The sequence below is a fragment of the Neofelis nebulosa genome, chromosome 16 (genome assembly GCF_028018385.1).
Source record: "Neofelis nebulosa isolate mNeoNeb1 chromosome 16, mNeoNeb1.pri, whole genome shotgun sequence".
In the NCBI taxonomy this organism is placed as follows: Eukaryota; Metazoa; Chordata; class Mammalia; order Carnivora; family Felidae; genus Neofelis; species Neofelis nebulosa.
Genome location: NC_080797.1, coordinates 3,273,935 through 3,297,705, shown reverse-complemented (window position 1 = coordinate 3,297,705; position 23,771 = coordinate 3,273,935). Strand labels below are relative to the sequence as shown.

Below are 23,771 nucleotides of genomic sequence, written 5' to 3'. Positions count from 1 at the left end.
GAAAGAAAAGATCCCTGATTCCAGCCGCAACAAAAACGGATGAGAGACTGAAGAATAAATTTAAGAAGAAACAGCATAGTTTACCGAAGGCAACCTCCCAGTGCTACTGTGAGAAACAGAACCACCTAGAAAACGTACCATGTTCTCAGGGAATTTCCACCTCATAAAGCAGCAGCTCTTCCCCAAGTTACTTCTCAAGCAAACATGTCCGTTCAAAACCTACCGATGGGAATTTTAAGGGTGGGGGGAGACTAGGCAACCTTCTTCTAAAACTAATTTGAAAGTTGAATTAATGGAAAATAAAGAACAGATCGTAAAATTCTGAAAAAGGAATGAAAAGGATATTAAAAGAAGTGAAACATTATGTAAAGTTAAACTGTACTTCAAGAAGTATGGTCTTGACCTATGAATATATGGACCATAGAAAAACGGAGAAGGTAAAAATGCAGGATTGTGGTAGCGGGTGTTATTTGTGCTGGGGAAAGAATGGAAAAAACCTAAATGTCCACCATTAGGAAATTGGTTCAGGGAATTACAGTATATCCATACACTGGATATATTGGGTCCTGTACACCCAGTATGAAGAAGGAGCTGGCTTTATATCCTCCTGTGGAAAGACTCCAGGACAGATCAAGTTAAAAAAAAAAAAAAAAAAAAAATCAAGGTAACACACACATGTGAGTGCACAGAACATCTCTGGAAGGATCACGAGAAGCAGGGGACAGTGGCTAACCATAGAACAAGTAGGTGACGTGAGTGAGACTTCTCATGTGGCTCTTTGCCCATTTTTTTAATTTATTTACCTTGAGAGAGAGAGAGAGAGAGAGCAGGGGAGGGGCAGAGAGAGGGAATCCCAAGCAGGCTCCACACCATCAGTGCGGAGCCCAACACGGGGCTTGAACCCAGGAACTGTGAAATCATGACCTGAGCTGAAATGAAGAGTCAGAGGCTTACCCAGCTGAGCCCCCCAGGCTCCCGTCTTCGTCCACTTTTAATTGTACACCACGCATTACCATTTTAAGTACCGATTATATGAAAACGTAGTTGTAGTTTAAATGTGGAAGACAAGTTAGGAACTCAATTTTTTTTTTTTTTAATTTTTTTTTCAACATTTATTTATTTTTGGGACAGAGAGAGACAGAGCATGAACGGGGGAGGGGCAGAGAGAGAGGGAGACACAGAATCGGAAACAGGCTCCAGGCTCCGAGCCATCAGCCCAGAGCCTGACGCGGGGCTCGAACTCACTGACCGCGAGATCGTGACTTGGCTGAAGTCGGACGCCCAACCGACTGCGCCACCCAGGCGCCCCAGGAACTCAATTTTTAAAAAAAAAATGCCATCCCACATAGTTGCCCAAGCTGCATAGAGCAGTAGGGTCTCCTGATCCCACGGCAGAACAAAATCCATTTACCTAAACGCGAATACGCACAACCGGGCAGTCTGCAAATATTCCCGGGAAATAACGGTGCTGAGCAGGGCGAACACCGCGTCCCTGCCCTCCAAGTGTGACCGCATTCTCAAGCAGTAGAACACCCCCACGGGGAGAGGATTGGAACAGCTTTTTCAGACTATAAATCTCCTTGGAGACAGAGTACACGTTCCCTAATTGAAGATCACTTTTCATAATGAGAGCAGTTATTTATGGACACGTGCTTCTCGCGAACAGTATGGAGGCTCAGGGGAAAAAGGTTGAGAACTTCTAGCACCTAAGGTGATTGTGCTTAAAAATTCTTCCTATCCACCCATCCATCCGTCCTTCCCCTCGGCAGCATCATAGACAAACCGGCGAGTTCCCGAAGAAGGAAACAGCGGTGTCTGGAACGTGTGAGAAGACGACCCAGTTCCCGTCCTGACGTCTAATGAACACACGAGGTGGCGTCCCCGTCGGGTGTGCGGCTGTTGATTCGACGGTTCTGTGCGCTCTGTGCTCGCCACGAGGAGCGTGGTCCCCCTCCGTCACCACTGTGTTGACACTGGCAGAGGGCAGACCCTTGTTTAAGAGGAGGGAACGCGCCGCCAGGCGGCTGGAGCCTCCCGCTCCCCGAGCACCCTCATCGGGCCTGGCCAGGGTCTCGTCCACCACCCCCCGAAGCCAAGAGGACCTAAGTTGCTCCAGAGCCTGTGGCTGAAGAGAAGAGCGGGAACAGGAGTCCGTCCACAAGGCTTCCGGACACTCAGCCCCGTGGCCTCTGACCTTCCCACGCCTCTTTGATTTTCTGCCTTTTGTCTTTCTCCCTGTCTCGCTTATCCCTTCGCTTCTGTTTGCTAACCATTCAGAATGGCACGGAGTTGTTTCCCACGTAGATGACGCGCTGAGCGCACAGAGTTTAGTGTTTCCCTGATCTGCGCATTCCGGGAAGGTCCCCCGCGGCTGGTGCGGTGAGAGGCCGAGGCCCCTCCACTCAGGCCCCTTCCTCACACAGAACCCATGCTGCAGCTGGTCCCTGAGAACTTCCCGTGGCGGGTGTCGGTAGCGGCTGATCGGTGATTCCCGTTCTCTCTCTCCCCCTCCCTCCCCACATCCCACATCCCGCCCCGTGCAGCTGAACTCCTTCGAGCAGCTCTGCATCAACTACACCAACGAGAAGCTGCAGCAGCTCTTTAACCACACGATGTTCGTGCTGGAGCAGGAGGAGTACCAGCGGGAGGGCATCGAGTGGAGCTTCATCGACTTTGGCCTTGACCTGCAGCCCTGCATCGACCTCATCGAGAGACCCGTAAGGGCGCGCTCCGGCAGCGCGGCGGTCGTTCCCACAGCGTCGTCCCCGAGGGCACCTAGCCCACCTAAGGGGTCTTTTCTTAAGTAGGCTCCACGCCCAGTGTGGAGCTCGAATTTGCGACCCTGACATCAAGAGTCGCGTGCTCCACCGGCTGAGCTGCCCGGGCGCCCTCAGCCTAATTAGCTTTAAGATAATTTTCTTACATAAACGTTGTAGAAAAGAGATGCTTTGATGAAATACCTGTTTGAAAAGTAAGTAAGCAGCCAGGGAAGGCCCTTCCTCCGCCCTCTCGTGTGTGAGCCTACCGTTGCAGACCCCCCTCCACCGTGCCCTCACCCCCTGCCCGGGCCACACAGGGCTGCCCAGGTCATCCGGGAGCAAGTCACGGCATTTAGACCTCTTGTTCCCATAACTAAAGCTCATCCTTGTGAGCACAAGGATGTTCTTATTTGGGCAGGGTTTTTCCTGATTTGACTCTTCCAGGGGTTTGGGGGTAGATGTACTTTTAATAGCAGTCCTAGCACGTAGCAGAGATCCTTTTCTTCTGGTTTAGTGTTCCCGCAGAAATACACAAGACCACACGTAACTCGTGCGCTTATGATCTCCAACAGATGTCCGTGACTCAGCCGTGTGTTCTGTGTTTTCCCTGGCAGTCCGAAAGCTGTCTCCCAGACTTCCGGCTCTTTAGAAACCCCCGACCTAAAGGAGCAGTGATAACACAGAACTTGACATTGAGGGATGAAGTAGCAGAAGTAAAAAGGAGCCATAACCGTGGATATTCATAGTCGTGCTGTCACTGAGCCATTTAGAAAAGGTTAAATTACATTGGGGATCCTGTTTCAGAATTTAGCAGTGTTTTCACTGAAAGGGATTGAAACGTAAGAACTAGAGTACAAAGCTGGATGTGTTCTCATTAGTATTAATGCGGAACCTCAGAGTCGTCTGGTGAGTGGGGTACGTTCAGTCACCTACGGCTCTGAACCTTTGCTTCTGGAAGATTACCTGATCCTGCTTGCCTTCGATTCCAGTGTTCCTTTAGCTGCTCCAAACCCTCCGAGAGCCGCAAACTAGTGAGCCTTGGGGTCGGGGCCCATTACAGGGTTCTCCCAGCTTCTACCTGCTGGCACTTTGTCCGGCCACCTTCCTCTGACCATGTGGTTACGTGTTTCCCGTATGCTTTAATCTCTGTCACTTTTTAAGCAGTATTTGTACAGAGCCAGCTTTCCCGATAAACGTAGGAAAGCTGCTCCTGGATATGGATTCCCAAGGCTGATCACGTAGGCTCTCCCTAGACTTGCCACATTCAGTCTCATGTCACTGACGTGTACTTGCGGTGTGGTGTGGCAGTGCGGGATGACCCAGCAGCAGCGACCTAGGCCAGCACATTTGGAGTGTCTCATGTCCCTTTCCTGGGCCCTCCGCCTTCCTCCAGAAGGGAAGTCCGTGCACCGACTCTGGGCACTTTTTCTTGATTGAGACCTTCTCACGTGCCCTGAAATCCACCGTTTTGTGGGATACGGCTCAGTGGGTTTCGATGCTCACAGCATCGTACATCATCTCCACTGCCTGACTCCAACGCTGTCATCATCCCAGAGACCCCAGGCCTCCCACAGTCCACTATCTGCCTTTGTTTCTGGGCCTTTCTTCAGCGAACCAGTTGAGTGAAATAAAGTAGCGACTCTTGTGTTGGTCAAATACATAAAGTAACTGATAAATTATTTCTCCCCCTTTGATATTTTCCACTTAATGCTTACTAGTCTTGCCGTTTGTGATACGTTTTATGTAACCGTCCCTTAAAGAGGAACTTAAATCAGTTAGGATGTGAGATGTCGGAAGCATTCCATCCAGTTGAGGTTCACTTTCGTTCTGTTTCTCTTCAGTTTTTTGTTTTTTTTTTTTTTTGAGACGGAGAGAATCCCTCCACTACCTTCTGTCCTAGCAGTTTGGTTTCCATAGCTTCAGAAAAGTCTTCCTCATCCTGGAAACTAACCTGCCAAGTGCAGAGGGGCATCCTGGTGTTGAAAGTGAGTGACGGTGAACTTGTTCGTTCTCATTATCAGGCCAACCCCCCCGGCGTGCTGGCCCTTCTGGACGAAGAGTGCTGGTTCCCGAAGGCCACGGATAAGACCTTTGTCGAAAAACTAGTTCAAGAGCAAGGCTCCCACTCCAAGTTTCAGAAACCCCGGCAACTGAAAGACAAAGCAGACTTCTGCATCATCCACTATGCGGGGAAGGTACGGGCTGTGTAACGGTTCATGGTAGCTTGAGATTTCGCTGCATCTGATGGCACTGGTGACAAACGTGCGGGTAGACGTTTGCAGACCCTAAACACCGTGTGCGTCACCACTGCGTGGCCCTCGAGACAACCCACCTTTCAGATTGTGCCCGAGAACGTTCTGGGTTAAGGCTGAAAGCGTTTCTTGTTTTGTGTGTGTGTCCGCGTTTCCCCGCTCGTGTGGCCCGCCACGGCCAGGTGGACTACAAGGCAGACGAGTGGCTGATGAAGAACATGGACCCGCTGAACGACAACGTGGCCACCCTCCTGCATCAGTCGTCGGACAGATTCGTGGCAGAGCTTTGGAAGGACGGTAAGAACACGCTTCCGCCTGGAGTTCAGCTTGTCCCGGAACTTTTCCAGTGAAGGCTCCTATATGGTCCTTTTACATTAGATCGTGTGCGTATATTTTACTTTAAAACTTGCTTTCCCTAGAGCAGGGCTGCCGCTACATCGGAATTTACCCTGGGAAACAGAACGTCTGCCTTCCTGGTCAGATGCTGTGGGAAGTGTGGAACGTTCTAGGCACAGGGCTGGAAAGAACTGCACACGTGCCTCAGACCACCCAGGGCCCAGTGTGGTTCCTATCCAGGGGTACTGGGGACGCAAAACCAGAAAGGCCCTGTACACTCGCTCTGGGTCGCATACAGGTCCGTGAGCTGCGTTCCCCCCCCCCCCCGCCCCCCAACACACACGCAGTAGCTGGTGAACAGTTCAAATGCCCTGCATAGAGAGTAGTTGTTTTTATTTCCGTCAGCCCTCTGAGATCTTGTATTTACATGAGCCTCGGGTGTCTCGTCATAGACTAGAAGGTGCTACGAGTACCAGGGAAACGAAACGTCCGCGTATCCGTGCGCAGGGGGGGCCGGTGCTTTCCAGAGCTTTGCTCTCGCTGCTGCCTACATCCTGATAGTACCCCACGTCTTCACTCGGCCCCAGGCCCCGCGGGCCCTTCACCCTGGATCTGGCCCGAGGCCAGCCTCCTCAGGAGCCTGGCTCACCCCCACCTTCTCTGGAGTATCTCCAGACCTTGTCATCCAGCCCCCTCCTCGGAGATAGAAAGAAACCCAGGAAGCAAAAAAGAAGGGACGAGGAGTATTGAGGCAGAAGGAACAGGAGAACCTGAGGAGGGAAGGATAGGAGCTCCGGTCTGGAGCGATCGCGTCCGGCAGCTGCAGTGAGCGTGAGGGCCCCGCCAGCGTGGGCTGCTGCTCGGCACACGTGGGTCCCGGGAGAGATCGTGCGCCCGAGACCGGGCGAAAGGAGGGGCTTGGGGGGAGGTTAGGTGGTCTTGGTGCCTGTGGGGGAGAGTCTTGCACCAGATGCTGAGTGCTCCCGGTTAGCGCAGCGGCCTGGGCGGTCGAGGCCGCACCGAACAGACGAGGGGGCCCCGGGCCTGTCGCGAGGAGACGGTAGCACAGGACACGAGACTCCAGAGCCGGAGTGGACGGACCCCCTCCGAGCTCTGGTTGTCACGAGGCCCGGGAAGGCCCGCACTCGCAGGGGGTGATGTGCGAGGGACGCATCCCAGAGAGACGAGAGGAGTCGGGCCGCCCGTCCCCTCGGCGGAGACTGACCCGGGCGCCGCGGCTGGGGGAGCGGAGCCACTGTGTCCTCCTGGCGCCCCCGTAAGAGCTCTGAGCACAGGAAACAGAGACAGATGCACCCAGACCACAGCTGTGACGGATGCCACGCGAATGGTAGGGAAGGAGCCTCTGGCCACGTTCGGTACAGGGAAGGGGTCCCTTTGGCATGTGCTAAGGCAGATTGTCAGGGAGGAGTTGTCCTCGTCCTCGGAAGGGAACAGCGTGTTGAGTCACAAAAGCTGACACGAAGGGAGGCTCATGGCTGCAACCGGGCCACAGAGAAGCCTGACCTCCAGTCTCAGGAGGACTTGACTCCATTGGAGAAGTGGCTTCCATAGGTTTGTGAGCCAGGGGTGACAGCGTGGGGGTGAAAGCACGGAGGTGAAGAGGCAAATTGGCAGTGGTCTTTGGTTTGGGATGAAGGACCCTGGGGGCAGGGAGCTGAGTGTGAGGAGAAGAGCATAGAGGAAACCAGCATTTCTACCATTGAAGCCTCAAAAACTGATTTTCTCCCTTTTGAATGAAGAGAGAAGGTGTTTAGAGAATAATGACCGTATAACAAAAGAAATCAGGTCCTGGGCGAACGTACTGGTCCTGATGTTGCAAACCACTTTTGACTCTTTATTTACTTCTTTATTGTAAACAATTTTAAAATTTATTTTAACATCCATTTATTTTTGGGAGAGAGAGAGGGAGACACAGAATCTGAGGTAGCTCCAGGCTCTGAGCCGTCAGCACAGAGCCCAACGTGGAGCTCGAACCCACGAACTGCGAGAGCATGACCCGAGTTGAGTTGGATGCTTAACCAACTGAGCCACCCAGGCGCCCCCTTGACTCTCTTATTTTTTTAAATTTCTTCTTTTCATTATTATTTTTTGAGACACTGAGAATGAGTGGGGAAGGGCGGAGAGAGAATATCCCAAGCAGGCTCCACTGTCAGTGCAGAGCCCAGTGCAGAGCTCGATCCCACAACCCTAGGATCGTGACCTGAGCCAAAGCCCAGAGTTGAATGCTCAACATACTGAACCACCCAGGCGCCCCATTATTTAATTTCTTAACCAGAAATGATATCGTGGGAAACACCTGGCCCGTTCATACAGGACTCCCTCCCACCACATGCTTACCGTGGTCGTCCGTGAGGTCCGTGTGGAGACGATGAGGGACGTGTCCCTGCCCCCAGAGCTTGTGACCTCGTGGGAGAGTCAGGATACACACAGATGCGGTAACAGGATGCGCGAGCCTCTGTCTTGGCTCCAGCTCCCTCCCTGGGCTTCCTCCATCCATCTTTCTCCTTTAGCTCTGCACCTCGCCGTCCCCAGGTGGGGGAGCGTCGGGCAGTTGTGGGTCAGCGGTGTTAGGAGGGTAGGATCTGGCAGGGCCTGGACTGCAGGCGTCCACGCGTGTTCCGTAGCCCAGATGGTGTGTCCGACAGGTAGGACCGTGTCTGGAGGGTCCTTACCTGCCTCTGTGTTCTCTGTCCGTGGAGAAGTTAGGGTGTTTAATTCCAGAAACGCCAGCAGCCTTGCAGACTCTTCTGGCCCCGGCCCGAACCCCGTCCATCTGCACTCGGTCCGTGGCTCGGAACCCCCGGGAAGGTCAGGTGTGCCCCAAGCTTGATCTGGCCATGCTAGCATCTGCTCTGGAATAATCCCACGTGTTTGGTGTCCTGATGATGCTGCTGTTAGCATAAGTCCTGTTGTCCATTGGCTTAGATGGACGGCGATGTACTTTAATCTGAGCGACGGGATCGCAGAAGTCTCTCGCTGTCGGTGGTGAAGGGGAGCCGATCTTCCGGGTGAAGGTCAGGCAGGACGGCGGAACCGTGTTTGTCCGGTTCCGAGGTTTGCGTGTTTCGTACAAAAAGTCAGCACCAGGCACAGCGTTTGACGGGGGTTCTAGGGCAGAAAATTCACCAGTGCTCACTGTGGGTGTAGGGATCTCGGGAGAGGGGAGCTTTTCTGTAGGAAAAGAAAATAGCCCTGGAAAAAAACAAGTCCTTGTTTTTTCTCTTTTCGTAGCCACGTTAATGCAAAAGCAGACAATGAGCAGCCGACCATGAAAGCAAGATGTGTGAGTCGAGCTTGCCTGTGAAGGCACAATCCCTAGGGTATAGAATATTTTGGTTAAAATAGGCTTTTAGGCTTTTATGGAGTTCACTCAAGGCCAAACCAGGAGCAGTGTAAGATTTCTGACGGCAGCCCTGCCCTAGAGATTCCTAGCGCCCTCCTTTTTGCTAAAAGATGTTTCGGGATTTCTGTACCAGCTGCACGTGACTTCTTGCCACTCCTTGGGGCTTGTATCCAGAAATTTAAAAAGCTAATGATTGCATTTTCATGTAAATGTGCCTCCTGGGGTATTTTCCGTGAGTAATGGGTATGATCCAGAAGTATCACCTTATGATTTGAAGTTCTTTTAACGTTTTGCTACAACAGAACTTGAATTTTGTTTTCCTTAGTAACTATTGCTAATTTGTATTTGAAGCCAATATGTTTCCAAAATCTGCATTGGAAGTCAAATTACGCAGCGGTGTGCATCTTTGACTGTAAAAGCCGCTTAACGTGTACACTTAGCAGAGTGCTCGAACTTCCGCAGTCTCGTCCCGATTTGCTAATTGCAAGATAATTTTATGAACAATTCCAGTACTGCCTTATTTCTTTTAAATTTCATCCTGCGTTTGCATAATCCCGTAATGCTGATACGATCTGATGCTGACCCTCGGGCGTGGGGACGTTCGGAAGATTACTTAGTAGAGAACTTTGTCCAGAAGTGCAAATTCTCTGGGCAGTAATGTCACAGGGGCCGTGTTGTAGCCCGATTTCAAAGTTGACTTGTGATGTCAAATGTCTCTCACACTAACTGAAGTATTTGTGTATCTGCTCTTCTGTTCTGTTTTTGCTGTTTCTCTGCTTTAGAGATTCAGAATATTCAGAGAGCTTCTTTCTATGACAGTGTTTCTGGTCTTCATGAGCCACCAGGTGAATGTATAAAGCCTGTAGGTCTTCTCAACAGAAGGGTTTTAAGCCCACAGGAAGAACTCTCGGGGGTGGGGGGGGCCTGGCGGGGGGGGGGGGGCGGGGAGGGCAGGGTAGACGTGGGCGTGGGGCTGGTTTCTGGGTTTCTGTTTCTGTTTTGCTCATAGACCTGCATGAACCTTTCATTTCATGCTCATTTTTATTATACTTCAAGGCAGCTGTTTGAGTGCACAAACGATACAATTGCTACCGCATACACATTGCTTCTGACTTTACGCATAGCACTTCCAGCCCTGCACGGTAAAAGGTACGTCCCTACCTTTTCCAGTAGTGCCGTTTTGATACACAGTCCTCCAAGGGAATGCTGGGAGCCAGCAGTGTCTCCCCGGTCTCTGAGCCACCTCTGCACCTGGGATTCCAGAAAGGGATTGTTTCTCTTCCTAAGCCACAAACTTCCGGAGAACAGATAATTACACCTTCCTCCCACGTGCTGGTCTCAGCATTATACCTTCTGTTTGGAATTTATGTACATGTATAGTTGCCTGGCTTTTCTGTTGGAACTAGAGACCGTGGAACCATCCACGAGGCCCGACGGCGCAACTGAGACCAAGATGGAGTGCGGTGTTTGGTCGAATTTGCACCTGGAACCCAAAATTGAGCTCCAGACAGCTGAGCCTTGTGGTCTGAACCCTCGGCCCTGGTTTCAAATACAGCCTAGCCACGGCTGGAGGCCCTCCAAAAGCCCTGCCCGGAAAGAGTATCCCCAGCCTGGTGATCACACAGTGAAATTGTCAAGTAGTGAAATCCCAAGATAGATTCATCTCGCACAGTTTCCGTTAGTGATTCTTGAAGCGTGTTAATGCTGAGACCTGCATGCATGTCGAAAGTTTCTTAAAACTCAGTTCAAGGAGCATGCCCATCTTTACCCAGGTCACGATCCGCACCATCAGCTCTGGGTCGCATCCGGTGAAGGAAGTGTGTGGGGAGCGCTGGGTGCCGGGGTGGGGGCCGGACTGTACCCGAGCCGGAATGCACCCTCCGCAGGAGAATCCAGAGGAAGACACTGTCTGATGCAGTCCCCCTTGGCCTCGGGGAGTCCTGCCAGAGTCCAGGACATGGGGCGAGGGAGACAGAAGTGGGAGGTAGTTTTGAGCTAACGGGCTGAAAGGTTAGTGCTTGATCTTTTGGACTTTGCCCCAGCATCGAGGGCCCTCTTGAAATTCCTCCCCCGCCCCCCCCCCCAACTCTTCTGGATTCTTGATCACTTTAGAGAGTTCCAGACTGAGCTCTTTGAGAGCAGGGACCGTGCTGGTCCGCACACGGTCAGTAAGTTGTGGGGTGAGCGACTGAAAGGGGACGGGGCGGGTCTCCCCTTGCTGGCAGCACAGATGATCTTCTTGTAGGACCCTGATCTTCATGATGTGCGGACCAGGTGCGTTTCCGTGCCAGCAGCGCCCCGTACAGAGCCACCCCTAGGTGACCTCACACTGGCAGGGAGGGAGCTCGTTCACCTCCCCGTGGTTGGGTTAGTCGGCAGAACCAAGGGTCAGGGTTCTCCATCTCTCCTTGTCCTTACAGGGCCTTCCGTCCGTGCACCGTGGCTAACTCTGGTCTTGGCAGCCGTGCGTGGTGTTTCTGCAGCAAAATGTCTTTCTCCCCGATAAGTGTTACGGGTTCCAACCCCAAGGAGGTTTTGAGTGAAAACGTGGGGCTTTAGTGTTTCCAGTGACTTCTCAGAAGAACGGATGCAGCAGTTTCTAGGCTTCCAGGTGTCTCTGGCGTGCTAACACACAGCGCGTACCCTCATGGTGAGAGAACACAGAGCTAGGGAGGACGTGCGCATCCAAGGGCCCCGGAGTGTTAGGGAAGCAGCACGGAGAATCCATGCAGGTTCTGGGGTTGAAGGGGAGAGGCTGGGGTAGAGAAGGGCTTCCAGAAGCATCAGAGGAGGAGCAGAGTTCCCAGAGGCTGAATAGAGAGTCTGCTGTAATCCAGAGGGAAGTTTTCTTCCAAATCTGCTTTGACAGTCTTGACCTTGTGAGATACACCAGCAGCGAGCCAGCTACGGGGGACTGTAACCTCAAGTTCTAGGCAGCGTGTCTGGACTCCCAGGGGGCGGACGGCGGGCTGTGTGTCTGCCGAAGGGCGGTGCGTGCCCCCCCCCCCCCCCCCGCCCCTGGCCGTGACCCCGGCTCTGTGCCTTCCGTGTCCTTCTGACCACCATGAGCACCAGGTGGCCACTGACGGCTCTGGAAGGCTGGGCTCCACCAGAGAAAGCGTGAGAAGTGCAAGGAGCAAGTTCTAACTGTTGCTAGAGGACCCTCCCTCTATGCTCCCCCACCTCCCCAGTCCTGTCTTCATAGAAGCCGCGCTTGAACTCGGTGGCCACCGTTGGCTTGGACAGATTCACCCAGGGGAGGCTGGCCAGTGCTGCGGGAGGGCTTCGGGTCCGTCACAGGCCCGTGGGGGTCTCCCTCCATCTTCTCAGAGCCACCGACATCTTCCTTCCTTGTTGTCGTAACTGAGGGGGAAACTTTTCCCTTAGCCAGGCCTCCAACCGAGATGACGATGTTCTGGCTTCAGAAACGCTGAATGGGTTTTGCTTTGGTCCCGGAAGTTCCATGTGGACGCGAGCATCGTGTCTGGTAGATGGTAGTTGTTTAATCTCCTTGTAACTTTTATCCACCAGTCATAATCTCTGTGTTTAGTGCTGTTTTAGGACCTGTGGGTCGGGGCTGACGCAGTGCATATGCGGAGTTAAATCGTGGAGGGAGGTGTTTTGTTGTGCAGAATAGTCTTGTCCTGTTTTGTTTTGTTTTTATCTTGAGTCTTTTTTTTTTTTTTTTTAAGTTTATTTATTTGGAGAGAAAGAGAAAGTGCAAGCAGGGGAGGGGCAGGGAGAGAGGGAAAGAGAATTCCTAGCAGGCTCCAAACTGTCAGCACAGAGCCCAATGCGGGGCTCAAACCCACCAACCATGAGATCCTGACCTGAGGGCGCCCCTCGTCTTGAGTCCTCACAAGAGCTGGGAGCTCCAGGAGAAGCCGCTTGTGACCCTTGGCTCTACCAGGGTTGTCGCGAGTGTCACGCGTGAGGGTCTGTGAGCCTGCATCTGGCCGCACCCATGTTGCTGCCGCTGTAATTACGAAACCCGGAAGATCAGTATATGTCTAGGTCCTCGGCAGTTACCTAACGCACGTCCCCTTTCTTCACCGTGCACCAGGGCCCAGCCGAGGGCAGGCGGACCATGCGCCCAGCGAGCCTGTCAAGGTGAGAGGGGAGCAGGTGTGCGGGAGAGGCTGTAGACAGGAGGGGGTCCCCATCTGCCCAGACCACTCCAGGCCCTGCCGGGGCAGTGAGCCGCGCAGTCCCCTGGAGGAGGAAGACCCAAGGATCGCATGCTCCCTGTCCTCCTGTGGACTTCCTGGAATTTTTCTAAAAATTTCCAGACGCTCTAGAACAATGAACAGATTGGTTCCACCACCCAGTAGCGGAACCAGCACTAATGTGTTGTTACCACGTGATGGAGGTACGTGGAGACACCTTTCGATGTTAAAGATTGTTTCTGGGAATTCACGGCTGTTGAATATTTGTTTCCGAGTCTGCTCTTAACTGTCGGCAACGTTTTAGTGCGCGTTAGAGTAGGATTGTCTTGATTTGTTCCGATGAGTGTTGGGACCGTGCCGCATGCCTAATACGGGGCTGGGTCTCCGACACCTTTCGTAGGTACACTGGATACAGTTCTCATTCATCGTCTGGCTACCGATGTGAACGTTAAAACAAGTTCCTCCCCCTGTTTTGGTTCCTGCAAGTGCATTTCCAAAGAACTGACTCAAATACAGAAGTTAAATTTAGTAGCACCCTTATTTTGCCCCACGCAGATGCAAGGGATGTGAGAATCTCTTAGACCTCTCGTGTCCTGAGATCATCCCCTGGAAGAGCGGGTCAAGCATTCTGGCACCAAATGGTACAGTTGTTACTTTTCAAAAAAAACTGCCAGTGGCAGTTTTAAGAGATCGATGATTATAAATTCCATTTTTGTGCTTTCAGATTCTAAGTGTGCCCTCACGGACGGTGGGGCTGCAGGGCCCCCCTGACTTCTCACCGTCCACATACGTTTGTATGGACGAACAAATTAAACATTAGGGTAAAATAGTTCGAGGTCCTTTCAGGGTCGTGGGCGACCAGATACTGCGAGACGCCCACCAGCGAGCGGCCCCACGTTCTCCCGACACCGCGGACCGAGGCCGGTGGCAGGGATCAGCAGCCATAACGGGCCTCGTCTCAAGTTGCTGAGAAGCTCATGTGTGCATTTTCTGTCTTTCCCTGGCGCCTGCCTTTACCGTTTTAGATGAGAACATAGTCTTTTTATTTTTTTTTTAATTTTTTTTTTTTTAACGTTTACTTATTTTTTTTGAGACAGAGAGAGACAGAGCATGAACGGGGGAGGGTCAGAGAGAGAGGGAGACACAGAATGTGAAACAGGCTCCAGGCTCTGAGCAGTCAGCACAGAGCCCGACGCGGGGCTCGAACCCACAGACCGCGAGATCGTGACCTGAGTCAAAGTCGGACGCCCAACCGACTGAGCCACCCAGGCGCCCCCAACATGGTCTTTTTAAATAGAGGTCTTTCTAGGCCTTGATTTGGAAGTGAAACCCTGTGTTACTAGTGTGGCCCTGACCATTGAATGAAGTCCCCCAAGTGTCTCTTGTCCCCTCGAGATCATTTTGCTCACTTAAAACCTGACTCTCAGTTTAAGTTTTTGAATTAAAAGACAGGTAAACTGAAAGTCCAAAGCATCAACGTTTTAAAAATTCTGAACGTTTAGCTTTGGGTTACCTTTACTAATACCAAATTTGAAAACTCAGGTTCATGAAAATGATGTTCTTTGTTTTTAGTTTAGAAAGCAGCCCCCACCCAGAACTGCGTGCTTAGACACCAGCATGACATCGTGTTGAACAGCTGCCCTTATAGGTCAGAGAATTGGCGGGACCGGTGCGGCCGAATCCCCGCAAAGTATTGCTCACACTTGGCTCGCCGCCTCTTTCGTTGTGGGCGTGACCCGTCCTTGCGGGTGACTGTATCACTCACTGAGGGGGTGTTTGCTACATAGTTTATTACACAGTTGCCAGGCACCGTTTCCAGGCCAACACGGGTGGGAGCGATGGGGGGGGGGGGGGGGGGGCGGAGCAGAGGAAATCGTCTGAGCTGGTGGTCACAGGGTCCAGAGACACCAGGCAGTGGTTCTGAGGGTCCTGCACGTGTGCCAGATGCTGGGAAGATGTGCCCAGGGGCGCTCTGCACTCTGGGAAGAGACCCAGAATAGAGGTAACGTTGTCCCAGGATCTGGCCTAGACGATCTGAAGCCTAGAGGAGGGGCTGGCCCACCGAGTGTGGAGGCAGGGTGGACACCGGGACCTAAGAAGAGGTAGTTAGGTGAAGAAGTGAGGACTTATTTTTTTAACGTTTTATTTGTTTCTGAGAGAGAGCCAGAGTACGAGCAGGTGGGACAGAGAGAGGGGAACAGGGGATCTGAAGCAGGCCCCAGGTTCCGAGCTGACAGCACAGAGCCCGATGCGAGGCTTGTGAGGCTTGAACTCACAAGATCATGACCTGAGCCCAAGTCAGACGCTTAACCGAATGAGCCACCCAGACGCCCCAGGAGTGAGGATTTTAAACGCCAAGAGGTGTTTGCCAGGATGGCTGGAACAGGGCCAGCTTTCCGGGCAGACAGGAAAGGGCAGGGACCTGAAGGCCTTGTGTCTTTGACAAGGTGCACCTGTTCTGTAGTTGGAGCTTCAGCGGGAGGGAGGGCCAGAGGCCCCTTCATCGAGCGCTGGAATGTTCTCCAGGCACCTCCTGCTTCTCGTGAGGTCGTGAGGTCGGTCACGTCTACAGGGGAGGCAGCCGAGACTTGCAGCAGTCAGGGGAGTGGACTCCGTCCGGGTCACACAGCTCGCGAGTGGCAGGAGTTTCCGACTCGGGCCTGAGTTCTGCGTCACCGGCTATACTCCTGGGCTGAGGGATCTGGACCACGGCCTACAAGCTGCAGGAGAAATGGAACAGTCTGAAGTATAGGAACAAGGAACTTGTTGAGTAGGGTCTTTCAGAAACACCCATTAACCCCCACCCTGGGACCACGGGCCAGTGTGGGAGGAACACTGGGGGTGGGGGGTGGGTGGCAGAGGGAGGCCGCAACCGGCAGGAGGTTACTGCAGAATCCAGGTGAGCCGCGGGTGCCCAAACTGAGCCACGGAGCGGGGGGACACGCGGAAGACATGTCCACATTTGGCTTGACCGGTTTTGGTGAGCGGCTGGTGTGAGGACAGTCGAGGTGACTCCTGGTCTCTGGCCTTGGTAGCTGGCGGTCCCTTCTGCACGGGAGGCACAGGAGGAGGGATGGGGGTAGATGGAGGGCGTGGCCAAGAACCTGCTCCACTGTGGGATTTTGATCCCTCCCACTTCTGGCTTCTTCTCGTCTTCCTGTCTGGTTCTTCCTGTCTCCCCATCTTGGCCTCAGGCCCTCGTCCTGGGCATTCGCCCTGGGGTGGCCCATCCGGTCCCGTAACCGCTCCCATGTCCCTCTGTCTAGCACAGACCGCCATGGCCGGGTGTCCGCTGGCGTCTCGTCTCGGGTGCCCCAGGGTTACGGAGTTCGGAGCCTGTGCCCCGACTCACAAAAACCCCTTCTCCCCATCCTCCAGGGGCACCATCAGCCCCTCGGCTGCTCAAGCCAAAGTCCCAGGACTTGTTCTTCTGGTCTCTCTGCCATACTTTCACATCGGCTTGATGGTTAGAGCAAGTCAGTTCTGCCACCAGAATGTCTTGAGTCTCCCTTCTCGCTCCCTCCCCTCTGTAATCGCTGGTTCAGCTGCCATCATCCTGCTCGGGACCTGGACGGGCACCGCGTCACCTCTGGTGACCCCTCCCTAGCCCCTTCTGTGTGTGGCCACCGGCAGGGGGCGCCCCAAATCTCTCTGCCCGTAATGCTTCCTTGGCACGAGCTTCTTTCACACCTGCTGCCCCTGGGCCCTCACACATGCTGTTCCCACTGCCTGGAACTGTCTACTCTCCACTGGCTCATTCTTACCCTCCAGGCACGAAATAGAACTGCTTCTGAGAGATCTCTAACCACCCGTCTCCCTTATAGCACCTTGCTCTTTTCTTTTCAATGCTTTTCTCACTGGTGGTAACTGTAAATGTACTTAACTTTTGCTTCATCTAGTCGCTAACCTATGCGTCAAGCCTGCGACAGGCCAGACTTCTGCTAGGTATGAGGGATGCGGTGTTAACGAGAGCGTGTGGGAGGCAGAGGCACCTCTGTGACTTTCGAGTGGAGAGGAGTGACACATGTTTGGTGACTGGTGCCGGGTAGTCAGGTAAAGCTAGTTCAAGTCGCAAGGGAGGTCACCCAGGACGAGAGCGTGCCTTGAGAAAAGCAGGTGGAGCAGTGTGTGCCTCTATTTGTAGACCGCCTTGTTCTGAAAGGGTGTCCGAGGTGAGTGGAGTTTGGGCCCCAGTGGGTGCCGTGGCACTCAGGACGAGAAAAGAAGTCAGCGGGACCGGAGTAGCCGTAGAGGTAGGTGGAGGCCCGGAGGAGGCGGTGTGCAGAGAAGCCGGGGTGGAGAGGGCCGTCAGAGGCCGCCGTGATGGCCCCCGGCAGATGGACCAAGGTCAAGGGCAGGTAGACGCTGCTTGCGGTTGGCCCGTGGTTGCCTGAGCAGCGTCGGGCAGGGGAGGCGGGTGGGCCGGAAGCCAGCCCGCTGCCCAGGGAGCGGGCGGTTGGTGGAGAGCACGACGTGAGGTGTGGCCGGCGTGAACTACTCTAGAAAGAAGCGTGGCTCTGAGGAGACAGGTGGGTGGACACGACGGGGTCAGAGGAAGTTCACGGTTCCGTGGCGCGTGCCGGGCTGGGGCTGGGCACCGTTTTCCGCTGGAACAAGTGAGGAGGGACAGGTTGGAGGCACAGGAAAGAGAGGGGGTAGTGGACAGACTTTGGGGCACAGGCGGGCGTGGCTTTGACCCCAGCCTCCGAGTGTGGTGGCTCTGCTTTGAAGACATCGTAGGGCAGTGCGCACGTAGGCTGCAGGTGAATCGGGTTTTGTCCGGCCTTTACCAGCTGCGGTTGAAGGCCTGCATGGTAGGAACCTTACCTCCCGGGTCACGGTGTCCTGGCCGTAAAAGCCTCACTGGACGCGGGGCCTCGAGTGGGGTCTTGCTCACAAAGCCCCCTCCCTGAGCGCCGGGTCTGGGGAGCAACCAGCAGGAGCGGAGGGGCCGTCAGGAATGAAAGGGCATTCCTGGGGGGCTCGGTGGGTGTTGTCCATGCTCTTAAGACATTCCAGAAACACGTCTGACTTACTTAACAGTTGCTTTAAACGAGAGCACTTCACGTGCCGGAAGTTCTGGCAGCCGCGCTGTGCTTGGAAGGGTCAGGCCCGCGTGGGTGCCGGGACCTGTTGGCTGCAGCCGCCAGAGCAAACCTTCTGGAAGTTTCACCATCGCTGCCCTCAGCTGAGGCTCTGCTTCCTGTCCGGCTCCTTCCCGCCCAGCCTTCTCCTCCCTTTTCAAAAGCACGCTCGTGCCTGGAGGACAGAGCTGGAGCTCGCTCGCTCCTGACCCCCCCCCTCCCCCCCGGGTTGACGTAACCCGGCCAACCACTTCAGTGATTTTGACTGAGAAGCGGGACTCTGGTCCCCGACCCTGGGCGCCACCGTCACCGATGTGCTCTGAGCCCGGGTACATCTTCATAAGCCGCTTCCCAGTAGACACATCACAGCATCGGCTTGTGTATCAATAATGCCAGCAGCGATCTCGCATTTCCCAAGCGATGGCGGGTGTGACAGGCAAGATGTCCCACAGACCGCGCATTCCTGACACCAGCGCAGCGGGAGGCACCTGCTGGGATGTGGTACGGGGCTGTCCGAGCACTGAGTTCCCTGCCATGGGAGTGTGTGGCTGTTAGTTCCACGGCTTGTGCGGTGTCTAAATACGCTGACTGCCTTACCTCTCCGGCATCTCCTCATCTGTCCCCACAAAGCTTGTGCTGCTGCACTATCACTGTGTCTTTTCTCGCCCCGCGAAAGAGGTCGCCGGGCTCATTTTCCTCTTCTTTTTTCTCTTCACCAGTGGACCGCATTGTGGGTCTGGATCAAGTTACTGGCATGACGGAGACCGCTTTTGGCTCTGCCTACAAAACCAAGAAGGGCATGTTCCGTACCGTGGGGCAGCTCTACAAGGAGTCCCTCACCAAGCTGATGGCGACACTCCGAAACACCAACCCCAACTTTGTCCGCTGCATCATCCCGAATCACGAGAAGCGGGTGCGTGTTACGCGGAAGATGGGCCGGGGTTCAGAACCGCCCTGGGTCAGGTCACGGAGATGGAAGGGTGAACGTCTCGTTTGCTTGATTAGGCTGGAAAACTGGATCCGCATCTGGTGCTGGACCAGCTTCGCTGCAACGGAGTCCTGGAGGGAATCCGGATCTGTCGCCAGGGCTTCCCCAACCGGATAGTTTTCCAGGAGTTCAGACAGAGGTACGGCAATACCTTTTTCCCAGGACGTATCACGGTGCATCTTGATGTGCTTTGGAACAGTGATCGCACAAAAAACATTTCCCGGTCTCTCGTGTAGTTTCAGTTTGATTTTCATCAGGAAAGGGATAATCCATTATTACCTTTATTATTGCCCAAGAACGTTGAGTGCCTTCTCTGTAGCGCTGACATGCCGGCAGGTGCCACGGGTGCTCGGAAGGCTAGTTCCTGGCCGTGCGAGAGAAATATCCGAGGCTGGGGATTGACCTTGCACTTGTACACATAGCTCTGCCCAAGACGTACACATAATTCCTTTTTAACTGGGTTTTTAAAATATGTGAGTATGGAGCGCCTGGGTGGCTCAGTCATTTGAGCGTCTGACATGAACTCAGGCCATGATCTCATGGTTCATGGGTTCAAGCCCTGCATCGGTCTTCATGCTGACAGCTCAGAGCCTGGAGCCTGCTTCGGAGTCTGTGTCTCCCTCTCTCTCTGCCCCTCCCCCGCTCACACTCTGTCTCTCTCTCAGAAATAAACATTTAAAAAAATATATAGAATAAAAAAATAAATAAACGAGTAACGTATGTTCCTTTTAGGAAAACTTGAAAATACAAGAGAACTAAAAAGGTAAATAAAAATCACCCAGGAGTGACTCTTGAAAACATTTTGGGATATTTCTTTCCATCTTCTCTCGATGACTATATCTGCATAGGCGTGTTTATGTGTAAACGTATGTGTATTTTTTCCACCAGGTACTCACATGTAGACTTACAGTCTTTTTATCGGTAATACGGAGTAGGGAATAGGACAGATTAGAAAAGGATTACAAACAACAAAAGGCAGGAGATAACAGAAGTGGATGCAGTCGAAACGAATGAAAACGTGAGAAATAGTTAAATTATGGACTTAGGTCATTGGCTTTTTCCAGGAGAAAACCTGGAAGTCGGAGTTTCGATTATGGCAGCCTTGGCCGTTCCATAACCGACGAGTCTGCAGGTCAAAGAAGGGCGCTTTCTGCTGCCATTGCAGATGGAATCCAGCTGAGAAACTATTCTAACCTTTATGGGTTTGGGGGAGACCTTTGTGTGGCCCCAGCTGTGTGATAAACACTGGGTAGAATTTCACTTCTTGTTGACAGAAGAAAGTACCACACTGGCATCCAGAATACAAAGCTGATGGAGATAGCCAGGGTTCGTCCTTTGATACGAGCAACGTCTTTTTGGTAAAATTCACTTTTATTGAAGTATATAGTCTGCATAAAGTGCACAGATCTTAAAAGTACAGCCCAGTGAACGTATGTCCCCCCCAGACCAGTGCTATGTTGAATGTCACCCTGGTCCTTGCTAAGCAGAGCCCTCTGGGTAGTGCTCTTGCAGCCTTTTCTGTTACATAATAAATGCCTACAAGTCACCCGCAGGGAGCCAGAGTCGTCTTGTGTTTTAGGCCTGAAAACACGTTGGGGGGGGGGGGCGCATGAAAAAAGACTTTTTCAAACACTATGCTTTTACTCTTCTCTGGCACAGCTGCTTAAACCTAGTGTTTGTCCTTGGAGGATTAACCTCGTGTTCAGTTTGCCTCCTGTTTCAAGAAACAGGGTAGATGTGCAGAAAATCTCAGATTACCCCCTGGTTGTTTCTTTATTGTTACTTTGACACGATTCTTGCCTCTTAGAGAAACGGAACTCAAAGTTTCTTTTTCTTTTTTTTAGTATTTGTTTATCTTGAGAGAGAGAGAGAGAGAGAGAGAGAGGGAGAGGGAGAGTGAGTGCGAGTGGGGTGGGATGGGTGGGCAGAGAAAGAAGGAGACACAGAATCCGAAGCAGGCTCCAGGCTCTGAGCTGTCAGCACAGAGCCCGACACGGGGGCTTGAACCCACGAACCGCAAGATCATGACCTGAGCGGAAGGTGGAAGCTCAACCGACTGAGCCACCCAGGCGCCCCGGAACTCACAGTTAGTAGGCAGACATGTCCACTGATGTTAACAGGAGATCTTTGGGCTGCTTTTCTTACAGATACGAGATCCTGACTCCAAATGCTATTCCCAAGGGTTTCATGGACGGCAAACAGGCTTGTGAGCGAATGGTAAGCTTCCCTCGACCTCTCTGGTTTGCAGACTATCGATACGGTGTGTCCCGTAACAAGCTGTGATCGGACTCTTCCCTCTTTCAGATCAGGGCTTTAGAATTGGACCCAAACTTGTACAGAATCGGACAGAGCAAGATATTTTTCAGAGCTGGCGTTTTGGCGCACTTAGAGGAAGAAAGAGATTTAAAAATTACCGACATCATCATCTTCTTCCAGGCCGTTTGCAGAGGTTACCTGGCCAGAAAGTAAGTGGATAATCGCGAATCCGACACTCGTGGAGCGTGGGCGGGTGCCGAGCGCTGTTCTGTGCTGTAGGTACAAGGGCACCTTGGCCGTGAGGAAACGGGCCACCTTGGCCGTGAGGAAACGGGCCAAGACAGAAAATAAAGGACTTGGGGGTCTTGCTTCGGCGTGGGTTTCTCCGAGGCTCTGAGGTCCGCAGGATGGGGAAGGTGCCGGCCCTGGGCAGGGGAGCTGGGAGGAGAGCAGCTTTCCAGTAGGAGCAGCACAGAAGCAGTTCTAGAAGGCGTGCCCGGAGCCTGGCAGGTGAGGGAAGCAGGGAAGGAGAAGCAGGAAGGACGCTGAGGGGTGAGCTGAAGACCGTGGGTCTTGAGGGTCACCCAGCTACCGCGACAGGACAGGCTGGGGCCAGAGAGCAATCGGGAGCGCCGTGGTGGGAGACCCTGGAGCGGAAGACGGCCGTCCCCGGCCCGCGGTGGTGACAAAGACAGACCGGTTGCCGGATCCGGATCCGGTTGCTTAGGACCGGAGTGGAGCCAGACGCAGTGATGGTGTTTCCTTCACCTCCTCCCGCAGGAGCCCGGGGCCTCGGAGGGGAGGGTGGGCCTGCTCCGGAGGCTTCCGTCCACAGCCCGACGCTCCCCGTCGGCCTGGCAGGAGGGCAGCTCCGGGCGACGGGCAGTGTGCCGCCCGACGCTGTCCTGAGGGATTTCAGCCCGGTGAGGTGGAGGCGGGATCTGTGAGTCTTGGCCCACACGTGACAGAGTCTCGAGTAGAAGAGGCGGCTCGGAAAGTCCAAGAACGCGTGACGTCCTCAACGATTCACACCCAGGCAACGGTGCGCAAGGACAGAAGGCTTGGTTTTTCCGTGCCCTCGCCTGCCACGTGTCACCGGTCCGCAAACACCGCTGTCACCGTATCTGCCGCAGCACAAGACGCCTGACAGAACAGGAGTGGACACAGGCGGGTGCCTTCCTCATGGCTGCCAGAAGCCTACAGCTGTCAGGAACGTGGGACGTTAACTGTATAAATTGTGCAAGCACGTGCCGCTTCCTCCCTGAACTCTGAACCCTGCAAAATTATCACCAAGATCCATAATCAGAAAGATCTTTTTTTTTTAAATTTTTTATAATGTTTATTCAGTTTTTGAAAGAGACCGAGCACTATGTCTCTCTCCCTCTCTCTCTCTCTCTTTCTCTCTGCCGCTCCCCAACTTGTGCTCGGTTGGGGAGCAGCAGAGAGAAAGAGAGAGAGAGAGAGGGAGAGAGAGAGACCTAGAATCCGAAGCAAGTTCCAGGCTCCGAGCTGTCAGCACAGAGCCCGACACGGGGCTAGAACCCACGAATCGTGAGATCATGACCTGGGCCAAAGTCAGACGCTTAACCAGCTGAGCCACCCAGGTGCCCAAGATCTCCTCTTAAAGACTAACAGCTAACACGAGCGTGTGACCGCGACATAAGGCACTGTGCCTGTCATTTGCAGCTCCAAAATTAGGCCTTCGAAAGAGTCAGACTAGAATTCGGAAAGAGGCAGAGCAGTGTGTACAGGTCAGACACACAGACGTGGACAGAAGCCCGTGAGCTGGCAGCCGGAGCACCCTAGAGGCCACTGGCACCGGTGGACAAAGAGGGAGGAAACAGGGCTGTGGCACGTCGGCCTCCTGACACCGGGACACCAGATGACGTACTTCAGAGGCGGGTCCCGGAGCCCCCAGCAGAGAGTGCAGTGCGCCCGGCAGACAGGTTCAGCTGAAGGCAGTGGCGGGTGGGGTGGGTGGGGGGAGCCAGCTGCCTCGTTCAGACAGAGTGGCCGGCATGTTCTTGACTCATCTTCTCCCAGGGGCCACGGGGACATCAGGGCGACGATCCTCAATAAGGAGGTTGAGGGATTTTTACGGCAGCCTTGAAGGAGCCTGCAAGAATGGGAAGGCAGATGCTGTTTTACGGTGCTAAAAACTGCATTTGAAACTGTTGTTTTTGCAGCAGAAACTACTAAAATTAAGGCTTGGCCGAACTGGCTCAGCTGGTAGGAATAAAAAGGAAGAAGATTTGGTAGGAGCGACACTCAGGGCAGGTACACAGCCACAGCCGGAGGACATTTAAGCGGCGAGTTGGCGACACAGAAGTTCCGGGGTCCTGCGAGGGAATGGGACCCGCAGGGCAGCAGAAGGGGCAAGAGGAGCCGTCCGTGCTCCTGAACCGCGACCGTCTAGTCTTGAGGCCGTCCCGCGTGAATCCAGTGGATACTGGTCGTTGCTGGAGTGAACGCATAATTCTAGATTTTTCTTACTGTCTTTTCCGTTTCCTTCAAGTGCACCTCTTGCCCCGGAGAACCCTGTAACCGGTCTTACAAAGAGTTATGG

At 53.5% G+C, this 23,771-nt stretch overlaps 2 protein-coding genes across 13 annotated transcripts in view; one reads left to right on the top strand and one right to left on the bottom strand.

The window, feature by feature from the left end:
- Window positions 1-23,771, top strand: part of MYH10 (myosin heavy chain 10) — a 132,184-nt gene that overhangs the window by 74,089 nt on the left and 34,324 nt on the right. For 5 of the 8 annotated variants that reach the window (XM_058703103.1, XM_058703102.1, XM_058703100.1 and 2 more), the window contains 8 exons: window positions 2,544-2,717; window positions 4,781-4,954; window positions 5,194-5,308; window positions 9,494-9,556; window positions 18,681-18,874; window positions 18,967-19,088; window positions 21,097-21,166; window positions 21,254-21,414. In XM_058703103.1, coding sequence (XP_058559086.1) covers window positions 2,544-2,717; window positions 4,781-4,954; window positions 5,194-5,308; window positions 9,494-9,556; window positions 18,681-18,874; window positions 18,967-19,088; window positions 21,097-21,166; window positions 21,254-21,414 — 1,073 coding nt within the window. The remainder of the gene's footprint in view (window positions 1-2,543; window positions 2,718-4,780; window positions 4,955-5,193; window positions 5,309-9,493; window positions 9,557-18,680; window positions 18,875-18,966; window positions 19,089-21,096; window positions 21,167-21,253; window positions 21,415-23,771) is intronic. The other 3 variants (XM_058703105.1, XM_058703104.1, XM_058703107.1) reach the window with 1 other exon arrangement.
- Window positions 22,671-23,771, bottom strand: part of NDEL1 (nudE neurodevelopment protein 1 like 1) — a 99,431-nt gene continuing 98,330 nt past the window's right edge. For all 5 annotated transcript variants that reach the window (XM_058703111.1, XM_058703110.1, XM_058703109.1 and 2 more), the window contains one exon: window positions 22,671-23,321. In XM_058703111.1, the coding sequence (XP_058559094.1) occupies window positions 22,958-23,321 (364 nt within the window). In that variant the 3' untranslated portion in view covers window positions 22,671-22,957. The remainder of the gene's footprint in view (window positions 23,322-23,771) is intronic.